The sequence below is a fragment of the Notolepis coatsorum genome (assembly GCF_963971535.1).
Source record: "Notolepis coatsorum genome assembly, chromosome: 9".
In the NCBI taxonomy this organism is placed as follows: domain Eukaryota; kingdom Metazoa; phylum Chordata; class Actinopteri; order Aulopiformes; family Paralepididae; genus Notolepis; species Notolepis coatsorum.
Genome location: NC_140173.1, coordinates 75,419,989 through 75,431,959, shown reverse-complemented (window position 1 = coordinate 75,431,959; position 11,971 = coordinate 75,419,989). Strand labels below are relative to the sequence as shown.

The following is an 11,971-nucleotide window of genomic DNA, read 5'->3' as shown; positions in this document are numbered from 1 at the left end:
CACACATCAGATTTGGAGGCTGCTGGAGTCTTTTCCCCCTCTCTCCCTCTCTTCTCTCTTCTATTTCTCTATTTATCTCTTTTTTTCCTCCCTCTCTCCCTCTCTTTTTCTCCCCATCTCTCTCCACTTCCCTCCCTACCTCCCCTCTATCTCTCTCTCTCTCCTCCCTCTCTCTCTCTCTCTCTCTCTCTCTCTTCTCCTTCTTCACACCCTTGGATGAGTGATGCCTCGACATGCTGCCTCCTCTGAGAGCCCCCTCTGGCACTTACACATGCACGTGCGCACACTTGTACAGTACATGAGAGACTCCCACATCACTTAACCAGTTGTCTTCAGCTCTCTCATCAACCTCTCACCACACACACAATACATTACAGACAGACACACACACACACACACACACACACACACACACACACACACACACACACACACACACACACACACACACACACACACACACACACACACACACGCACACACACACACACACACACACATGTTCAGGACCCTACAGTTGATGACTCCCTTTGTTTCCTATTGATCCCTCTGCTTTACTCTACATTCATCAGTGGAGAGTTGATGGCACTTAAGCATTAAGCCAGACAGTCGTGGATATCACTTACACACTGCATACAAGTATCGCTTACACATAAACGTATTGCACAAGAATATTGTTTACTCATAAACATTGCATATAAATGTGATGTATACATGAATGAATGAATGAATGAATGAATGAATGAATGAATGAATGAATGAATTAATGAAGAAGTTTATTTTTGAACATGTTTTTCTCCATATTTCTCCAAACAACTCACGGTATCTTGTTCCGTCAAACCAAACAACCATAACAACAATTAAAAAACATTAAAAAAAAAACATGAAAAAAAAGAAAAAAAATGGAAAAATGAAAAGGTCAAGAGCAATGTGTTTGGTTAGCAGACATGTCCAAAAAAGGAGTAGAGGGAAGCTAAGCTTATTGATCCCTACCCCCTTACATTTATATTTGTTCTTCCATTAATTTTACTAGATATAACATAATTTAGTATATTACAATATAGAATATACTTTTACTTATATTAAAAGATTAAAAGAAAAAACTTGATTCACTTGACAGCAGTGAATATAGTACAGCACTACATACACAATATAACATAACTTTGTTTATCCTCAATACTCAATTCTGTATTTTCTCTATTTTAGCTGCCTTTTTAAATTGTGCCACATGTTTACTCAGTTTGATGTATTCAGGTAAAATTATTCCACAACTTCACTCCACACACCGATATGCACATGCTTTTCAGCGTATTGTGTACCATTGGTTGTTTAAGATTCCCTCTCCCTCTTAAGTTATATTCTCCTTCCCTGTCTCTGAAACCATTTTTGAATGTTGCCTGGGATTAGTTTGTATCTGGCTTTGTATACAATGAGGGCAGTTTTGAAATCCACTAGGTCCATAAATGTCAATGCTTGTAGCTTTATAAATAAGTTATTGGTGTGTTCATAATATCCTACATTGTTGATTATTCTTATTGCTTTTTTTTGCATGGTGCATATTGGCTGTAGAGTGCTTTTGTAGGTATTACCCCACACCTCCGCAACAGTAGCTCATATATGGTAGGAAGAGTGTACAGTACAGTGTATACAGTGTTTTTTTTGGTTTAGAATGTGTCTTATCTTGCATAAAACACCAACACTCCGTGCCAATTTAGTCCTGACATATTGATATGATGTTTCCAGTTGAGTTTGTGGTCTATTATCACACCCATAAATGTATTCTCAAATACCCTCTCCAGTTTAATACTATCAATCATTAGTTCAAACCGGTGTATTTACTTGTATATCACGTTTACCAAATATCATGATTTTTTTTTTTTATATATTTAATGATAATTTATTTACATCAAACCACACTTTCAGCTTGGTTAGCTCAGCTGCGACATTCTTTAAAAGCATTTGGAGGTTCTCTCCCTCACAGAAGACATTTGTATCGTCAGCAAAAATTTTATTTTTCAATATTTTAGACGCATTACCTATATCATTTATATACAGTATGAATAGTATAGTTTGTATGCAAATGTAGTGTATTTATATTATACATAAACATTGCATACAAATAGGATGTATGTATATAGTATGCATAACCTTTGTCTACATATGTGATGCAAATATGATATGCATATACACAGTGTATACAAATGTGGTGTATTTATATTATACATAAACATTGCATACAAATAGGATGTATGTATATAGTATGCATAACCTTTGTCTACATATGTGATGCAAATATGATATGCATATACACATTGTATACAAATGTGACGTGTATGTATAGTATACATAAACAACAAACAATACATTGAATACTCTGCAGCTGTATTATCTAGGAAAATACAAATATCTGATCGAGACTATATTAAATGACTCAGGACTTCCCTAATATGTACTGTAGTATACATAAACATTGTATACAAATATGACATATACATAAACATTACACATATGACATATACATAAACATTGTTATACACAACGTATATATAAATATTGTACTTAAATATCACACAAACACTGTACTTACACAGTAAACATTGTTATGTATGGGGTTGTTGGTGGTGTCATTAGTTTGTTGTTGGAATCAGCCTTCTGTTGAATGTACTATACCTGTATCATGTGATGGGGTGGTCTTGACATTTAATGATTAGCATTGTGCACTTATAGCAAATTCTGTAGTGATATATTGTAGATAGGGTTGTATTGAATGTCTGCAGTAGAGGAGTCCAGATGGGCCCCCAAACCTGGTAATCCACACATGTATTATGTAGTTGGGGCAGATTTGGAACTACTTCTATGAACAGTGAGAGCATGTCTGGCAGGTCTAACTATGGCTCTTTAAATCAGTGGTCTCAACCTTTTCATGCCATGGACTCCCATTTAATCACACTTTGTCCCAGGGACCCCGTTTTTAAAGGATTTGTTGTTGGATATGATTTAGTCCAGATTCATCTATACTATCTATATTATATCACATTTAATCAATTGTACATTATATATTATGAATGCACTTTTACTCTAACATTCTGGTTAGATGCCAACTTCTTTGCGTTGTACTGTAGGCCTACTTGTGCTGTGCAATGACAATACATTTTAATCGAATCGAATCGAATACTGTAGGTGGGGGGATACTAGTGGAGAGCGTGAAACCTATGATCAGAATAGTCATTCTTAAATACATTCTCTCATTGGGCTTAACTTCTAGTGAACAAGACTTGAAACCCCCCAGGACCCCTGGGATATCCATGGATCCCACTTTGCAAACCCCTGCTTTAATGGACCATGCCGACATTATGGCAAATGTGCTACCGTCTTATCCAGAGTTGAGCAAGAAGATGGATACCAGTTTCCCTCTCTGTGCGTTCAGTACAAAGCTATCTGGCTCCAAGCTAGCCTAGTTTAGCACAAATTAATGGAAGCGGATACAGACCACTAGCCTAGCTTAAAAGAGAGAGGTGTTTTTGGGCAACAGCTAAGCTAGCTGGTCACGTAGCCGCTTCCATTCATTTGCGCTAAGCTAGGAATAAATTGGTATCTATCTTCTTGTCCGACTCTAAGCGTATTTAGATAATGGTGCGTGGTAAGCGCATAATGTTACGTCAATAAATCACCAAAAACATCAGGATCTCACAAACATCAGAAAGCAGCTGACGGTCGACTCCATCGTTTCCTGCACGTCAGACTGGACGGCTTCCAGTTGGCTGTTACTGTAAATGGGTCAGTTGGATGCAGGTCCGGAAACAAAGCGGGCATGACTTTGTCTGCTGTATGATTGAAGTGAAGCGCGGATTGACGATGATGGAGCATAACGTCACTTCTCTGTCTGAGCAGAAAACCTTGTATCTCCGAGAAGACGAGTGAAGAGAGGATCATCAAGGAGAACCTGCCTTTTCTCAGTCCTTGCCCCACAATAGTGGAATGAACTGCCCACCCCAGTTAGGACAGCCGAAACCCGTCCAATCTTTCGCCGTCGACTAAAGACGCACTTCTTCAACCATTATCTGAAAAAAATTTAAATACAAAATCTAACCCTAACTAACCTTTACAGTCATGCACTTGTCCTAATATACTAACCTACACTGTAGCACGCAACACTTTGATGAACATTGTTATTCAGCTGATAGAGTTATGCCCTTCCTGATGACTTGTCGTACAGAACTTGTAAGTCGCTTTGGATAAAAGCGTTTCAGCTAAATGACTAAATGTAAATATAAATGTAATGAAGAGCGAGGAGATAGGCCCTTTTTCACAGCAGATTTTCTGATGTATCACAGAGGGAGGTAAATACAGGTGTAACCAATCCACTTAGGCGAGCCAGAGCCGGGGGGGGGGGGGGGGGGGGGGGGGTGGTTATATACGACGAAGCTGGATTATGGGGTTAGCGAGGTGAATTCACGTCTAACCCTGCCTTTTCAGTGTCAAGACAGTCATCTGTCGGGGCGCCCCAGTGGCGAACCACATAACGCGCTGAGTCGATTCCCGAACCCGTCGTTATTTCTCGAATGTCTTCCCCCCACTCTGTCTCCCGTTTCACCTCTCTCTCTCTCTCTACTGGACTGCCCAGTAGAATAAAGCGATAAACGCTAAAAAATAAATCTTAAAAAAAATAAAAAGACAGTCATCTGTTGCTGAAACCGCCCTTTTACGGGTACATGCTCATAGCTCAAGTGTGAAACCCTGGATTGACCAGCCAACCTGATAAGCACCACACCGCGACACCGATTAATCACGCCCCTGCTGTCGTCGGGGCCGCGAAAAGATAACCCTGTGTATGTTGAACTCGCTCTGCGGTACATAGACCTCTGGAGTTCCACGCGCTGACCATGGGACCATGGAGCGGCTTACTGGCACACCTGGGTGGAACAAACTCATTAGTCATGTTATCAGTTGACCGCTCTGTTTACCTTGCTGTGACACGCCAAAATGGTCTATCGTCACACTATCAACCAGACGTGTTCAAATGGATTTGGAATTGGGTACATGAGCACTGGGGTTAGGAGAGATGCTCAGCACGAAGTCACAGCGGATTAATTCATGATTACGTTGTTCTGTTTGTGTGCGTGTGTGTGTGCGTGTGTGTGCGTGTGTGTGTGTGTGTGTGCAGCCTGCTGTTCACTAAGGTTAAACTGGAGGAGATTCTGTTTGGACCAGGTGTTGCCCTCCAGACCTGTGAGGAGATGCTGCAACTGTGGCAGAGCCGCTACGACTTCAACCGCACCAGGTCACCTGTGTGTGTGTGTGTGTGTGTGTGTGTGTGTGTGTGTGTGTGTGTGTGTGTGTGTGTGTGTGTGTGTGTGTGTGTGTGTGTGTGTGTGTGTGTGTGTGTGTGTGTGTGTGTGTGTGTGTGTGTGTGTGTGTGTGTGTGTGTGTGTGTGTGTGTGTGTGTGTGTGTGTGTGTGTGTGTGTGTGTGTGTGTGTGTGTGTGTGTGTGTGTGTGCGTGCGTGCGTGCGTGTGTGCATGTGCATATCCCAGATATTCATGTGTTTGTGTGTGTGTGTGTGTGTGTGTGTGTGCATATCCCAGATATTAATGTGCATGTGTTTGTGTGTGTGTGCATGGAGAGAGAGGGGGGGGGGGGGGGGGGGGTGAGGGTGGCGGCAGGGTTTCTATGTGTGCGTAATGTAGAGGCCTTTACATTATATGGGTGTACCCAAGCATGTGTGTGCATCCATGTGTGTCTGTGCGCAATGTACTTGCCTTAACCTCAGCACCATGTAATGTCAATAGATGGTGTGATGCGATGCGAGTGGGGGATTCATGACTGCTGTGGTATTGATTGTGTGTGTGTGTGTGTGTGTGTGTGTGTGTGTGTGTGTGTGTGTGTGTGTGTGTGTACCTGTGTGTACCTGTGTGTACCTGTGTGTACCTGTGTGTACGTGTGTATTCCAGTGAGGCGGATGACAGCAGTAGTATCCCAGCAGCTGAGAGGTCAGAGGTCATCCCCGTGAGCAGGAAGCCCTCCTTCTCGCTCCACCTCCCCCTGCCCGACTTCCAGGCCACGTCCACCGGTCTGCATCCTAACTGCATTATTACAAACAGTTCGTGAAGACGTTGAATAGACTCACTTCACCAGCGTGTTTAGCGGCCGAGATCGCGCTCATTTCACTGTCCGTTCGGTCTCAGAAAGTGCCGCTTCATTTCTACCCACTTCTTAGGCTTATGCTTATAAGATTTAATGATCCATCTTCTCTGTCACGTGACCAGGGTTCAATCCAATTCATTCAGGAAGCAAACTGAATCAAAATATGTTTCAATAGGGCAAAAGCTAGTTGTATTTCAAAATGTATTTTTCTGTGTGAACTGAGTCAGTCTTTTTTTTATTATCTTTTTCCCCCTTCCTTTTTCCATTTTTCTCCCATCCCAATGTTAGTTGTTATGCCAATTCCCAATCCCCTTCCTGGTCGTTGCGCACTCTACCCCCTACCGTCGGTCTGGGAGGGCGGAGACTATCACATGCTTCCTCCGACACATGTGTACCCAGCCCACCGCTTCTTTTCACCTGGCAGCGCGGACTCTCACTGGGGGAGTGTAACGTGTGGAAGGATCACACTACCTCCCCCAGATCCTTCCCTCGCTGTGCAGGCGCCCCGACCAAACTGTAGGAGTCGCTGTTTACAACGACCCGGACCCACCCCACCGGCTTTCCCACCCGCTGACACTGCCAATTGTGTCAGTATGGACGGCCGACCAAGCCGGAGGTACAGCAGCTGGATTCGACCCCACTGTCTCTGCGCTACCCGGCCGCCCTGAGTCAGTCTTCATTGTGTATTGATCACCCCTCCCTCCCTCCCACCAGGCTCTCTGAGTCAGTCTTCATTGTGTATTGATCACCCCTCCCTCCCTCCCACCAGGCTCTCTGAGTCAGTCTTCATTGTGTATTGATCACCCCTCCCTCCCTCCCACCAGGCTCTCTGAGTCAGTCTTCATTGTGTATTGATCACCCCTCCCTCCCTCCCACCAGGCTCTCTGAGTCAGTCTTCATTGTGTATTGATCACCCCTCCCTCCCTCCCACCAGGCTCTCTGAGTCAGTCTTCATTGTGTATTGATCACCCCTCCCTCCTGACCACCAGGCTCTGTGAGTGGGCCGTCGGTGGTGGCCTCTCGCCTGGACGCCGCTCTGTCTGAGCTGTCAGCCATTAGCTCCGCCCACCGCCAAGGACCCACCTACATCTGGACCACCCTGGAACGCATCTGGCTGCAGGCTGGTAAGACCTATGGAATATAAATGTGTCATACAAAATGCGGGTGTCCAGCCAGATATTTTTTGACTGTTGCCACTGGGTCTCTACATCTCCATCTCCATCTCCATCCACTCTTTCAGGCTGATCTGGAATCTCTACTTCTTGGTTCCTGAGAAGTCCAAGGTCATATCTTGTTGTTGTGCTGCTAGTGGTGGAGTGCCTTTTAAGACGTAGCTTTGCTGTCATGTCATCAGAAGGAGGTGATGGTCTGATGCTGCATCTGCTCCTCTCTTCACTCGCACATCTTGACATGACCTGAACTTTCGACTGATGCACATGTGGTCTATTTGGTACAAAATGCGGGGGGGGGGGGTTGGGTGTACGACAGAAGACTACTATTGTAGTCTTACTACTTGAGCTCATAAGCGGAGTAATGAAAGCAGTACACATAACTTATAGGAACCGGTTGGTTGGGGTTGGGGGGGGTGGTATAATAATAATAATAATAATAATAATAATAATAATAATAATAATAATAATAATAATAATAATAATAATAATAATAATAATAATAATAATAATAATAATAATAATAATAATAATAATAATAATAATATACTTTATTTATAATAAACTTTATTTGTATAGCACCTCAAAGTGCTTCACAGCAGTAAGAAAAGACAGGCATAGAATTAGCACAAAATTGGCAGATCAAGAGCTATGCAGAAATAAAACAAACATAGATAGCAGCTAAATAGACAAAGTCAAGGTAAGGCGTAGAACATTAAATCACATAGTTTTTCACATTAGGATCTAACATCTTAACAATAGCTGTCAACATTGGGATTTGAAAAAACTGGAGATTTGGCCCTGCCCCCCTCCCCCCCCCGCCTCCCCTCCCAATATAGTCTCCTCCCCCTTGTATGTATATATTTTCTGTTAGGATCTCTGTTTAACAGTACTGTATATTTGCATATCATGTATGTCACAAATGTAACAGTACTGTATATCATGATATATATCTGTATATTGTGTCTGTCATAAATTGAAAATGGGGGACCCTGATGTAAACTAGATGAAAGTCTTTCTCTGGTCTGCATCCCCTTAACAATTGTGTGTATTGAGCCGTACTGTATTGTACCCATTCTACAATCTGTTAATAAAGTTTTCAATCAATCAATCAATAATAGGCAAGGGTACACAGTGAATCCTAAATCTCCACTAGGCAACCACTTATCAGTCCAACAAGGACTGGGTGAACTACTAGTTGCTACATTAAATTAAATTAATCAGATACCTGGTTGAAAGTGAAATGCTGTGAACATCCCTGCATTAAACGAATGGAAGTGTAAGACAAATTCAGTATAAATTCACTTTATGTAGTAGTATAGCATTAACATGTTCATATGTATTGAAATCTTTTACAATTCATACATAAATGTTACGATGAATTGAAAATGGGGGACCGTGATGTAAACAAGAAGTCCTTCTGGTCTGCATCCCCTTAACAATTGTGTGTATTGAGGCATACTCTATTGTACCCATTCTGCAATCTGTTAAAGTTTTCAATCAATCAATCAATCAATGTATTACCATAGTGTCTTTATACCTTCATCACTGTACATATTAATACTACAACTCAAGAATAATCAAGATGTTTATTTGTCACATACATATCAGGGAATACAGTGACATGTGGGTGGTCATGCCCGCATTGATTGTGCAAAATACAATAAAAATAGGCATAGAAAAAAAGAAAATAGGTAAGACACAAGATATGCATGATAAAAAAAGACATGCTAAGTTCCTGAGAAACTGGTTCCTATGTACACTACTATACAATATACAATTTTAACTCTTAATGTATCTAAACTATACTATACAATACCTCCTTCCTTTAAAGTGACATTTTGTTTAAAGTGATCTGTACATACATCTGATTAGCACTATTACTCAGTAGTACTCATTTATATATTTTATACCCAGTACATTGTATATTACTGTTGCACTTTACTGTTACATTTGTACTCTGGTTGGATGCCAAACGTCTTTTCGTTGAACTGTACTTGTGCTGTATAATGACAATACATTTGAATCTAATTAGACTGTCTTATCACTCTCTGGATGCTTTGGAGAGACACAGAATGACGAATTCTGTAGTTTTTTCTGTTGTTTGATTCGTCGCACAACAATGAAAAAGGCTGAGCTTTACATATGCTTGTAACTTTGTCATCAAACTCCACAGCTATGCCACCTGTTGAGCAAAAGAGTCCAGTGATTAGATTTGATTGTCCTTTATATTTGCAAAACAGTCTATCTATAGATCCTTTTCACAGCAGCCATTTAACAGAAAGCAGGGTAAACCTAGGCTAGTATATTGTCTATTCATTAGTAACGTTAGCTGCTAGCTAGTCTGTGGCTAGCCATAACAAAGCCATCTTACCTTTGATGAGATGAGCTTTCGTTTTCCCCGCCGAGTACCTCTGAGCACTGGCAGAGTCAGGGAACATGTCTGCTACACTCGGGTTGAAATCGTCACAAAAACTGAAGGCCACGTTGGCTTTTTCCACAAAGCATAGACTTTTAACATCAGCTTTGGTGACTTGATTAGCCTAGAATCCTCCTTTATCCGGTCAGCTACTTGTTCTTCTTCGGGTCGCAACCTTCTTCCAGTCTGACTTCCTGTGCTAACGTTCTAATCTACACGGCTGCCACCTGTCGTCACGGAGGGGAATTGCAGCCTTTTTGTAAAAAAATATAAAAAACTGGAGATTTACGGGAAAATACTTAACCGGGAGGACGCGGGAACGAAGGGTGAAATACGGGAGAATCCCGGGAAAAACAGGAGGGTTGACAGGTATGATCTTAACTCTTTCTCTGCCAGCTATTATCCTCATCCTGTAGTAAATGCACCATGCTTTAAAATAGGCATTTTCACTGTGCGTCGCAGTGTTTGCAGGGCTATATCTATATTCTATATTATAGCTATGGAGACAATACTATGGCTCATTTGACAGTAACTATCCCTCGTTCAACATGTACATTTTATTTTTAATTTCATGTATACATTACGCAAATGTATACATGAAATTAAAAATAAAATGTACATGTTAGTACATTTTAATGATAGTTATCCCGTCGTGAATATTGTATAGTTTCAGAGTGATACTGGCTAATTCCTGGGAACTGCGTTATGGAGCGATATCTGAATTTTGCTAAATGTGTTCGCGTTACTCGCCTGGACACACTACTGTTTCAAAATCAAAGGTATAAATAGGTATTATGTTTCATCATGAATGCATCAAAGGGGGGGGGTTGTTTTTTGATGCTCTGATCGTCATCAACGGCATTCATTTGGAATACTACATACGTTGATCGACTGGATCGATATGAAATCATTGCAGGATCAAGGTGGAATTGACGTCAGATATCCTTACCTTTGATCGGGGTTATTCCAAAAAGAATATTCCAATTGTCTGATCACGATTTTCCAGTATTGATGTCGGGTGAACCGCTAGACTTGCCTGGACCAAAATTCTCCGCCCGGACGAGATTAGATGTGACACACAGTCTGGAACAGGGTTTCAAAGGGTGGGCGATACTGCCACCTAGCAGGATCTGGCCGGTACTGCACTCCTCGGGGTCTCAGTATGCCTTTTAACGGTAACATAGGGGTCCGTGACACTGACTATAATATTAAAATCGGAAAAAAAAGGAAAACGACCAAAACTACGTATATACGTGATTGGCGTTCAACGGTTGGCGAGCAAACAGTGTATATATACGTGGATGGCGCAGATTGAGTTAATATGCCTCTTTGTTTATGGTTTGATTATCACTGATACACATCCTTTTAACTTTAGCTTTGGGACAGGGACTTGAACCCACGATGGTCTAGTTAGTATGATGGTCTAGTAAGATGGTCTAGTATGAAAGTTGTTGGTGCATAATATTAATGCAGCCACCATACTTTCCAAGTTGTCTTCCCCCAAAAAAGAGTGCTGACGACATGTGCCGGTCTGATCATGTAGAGATACACAGCCCCCTATGCTGTCTCATGGCTGGTGATTTCAGTGCATGATTAAAGTGCATTAGCCATGATATGATATTCCGTCTGGTTGCCACGGCAGCATCGATGTAAATGATAACAGACACGAAGCAGAATTGTCAACTATTTGTCCACCACACCTTTATAGCTCTTCCTATAGACAGACGGCCCTCCATGAGGGGAAGTTGTCTGTCTTCCCACTACATTACTCCTGAGTGGGAGGACACTGTCTGTGCTTCAGAACACTGACTGTTATGATCGAGGCGAACCGTTTCTACGATTTCTATTTTAGTTTATCATACACACTGTATTACTGTATTGGAATTGCCAATAGTGTGTTTTTTCACCTGCCATACCAAAGACGTACTGAACCGGAAGAGTTTTGTGAACCGTTCCCACATCGCTCTAATAGAAGCCATCCATTACATCTCTCTGATGGAGAAAGATGGATTATATCTCAATCATTTTTGTCTAATGACCCCAAACTAATGGTCCCAGTTTATCCCCTTCAGTAAAAGTAATGGATTGGATCCCTGGTACTTCGGTAATGGCTATTATTTAAAGTTTAGGACTCTAGAATCAGTGTCGGGAGTGGAAAAAAGTGTCACGTTAGCGGGAAACGGAGGGAGAGCACAATAAACACCACCCATCCGTCCACCCGACTGGAGTGAAGGGATCAG

At 41.8% G+C, this 11,971-nt stretch overlaps 1 protein-coding gene across 1 annotated transcript in view; it reads left to right on the top strand.

The window, feature by feature from the left end:
• Positions 1-11,971, top strand: part of ttc7a (tetratricopeptide repeat domain 7A) — a 109,136-nt gene that overhangs the window by 58,241 nt on the left and 38,924 nt on the right. Inside the window, 4 exon segments of the mRNA XM_084321919.1 lie at positions 3,684-3,736; positions 5,165-5,281; positions 5,951-6,069; positions 7,133-7,267. Coding sequence (XP_084178045.1) covers positions 3,684-3,736; positions 5,165-5,281; positions 5,951-6,069; positions 7,133-7,267 — 424 coding nt within the window.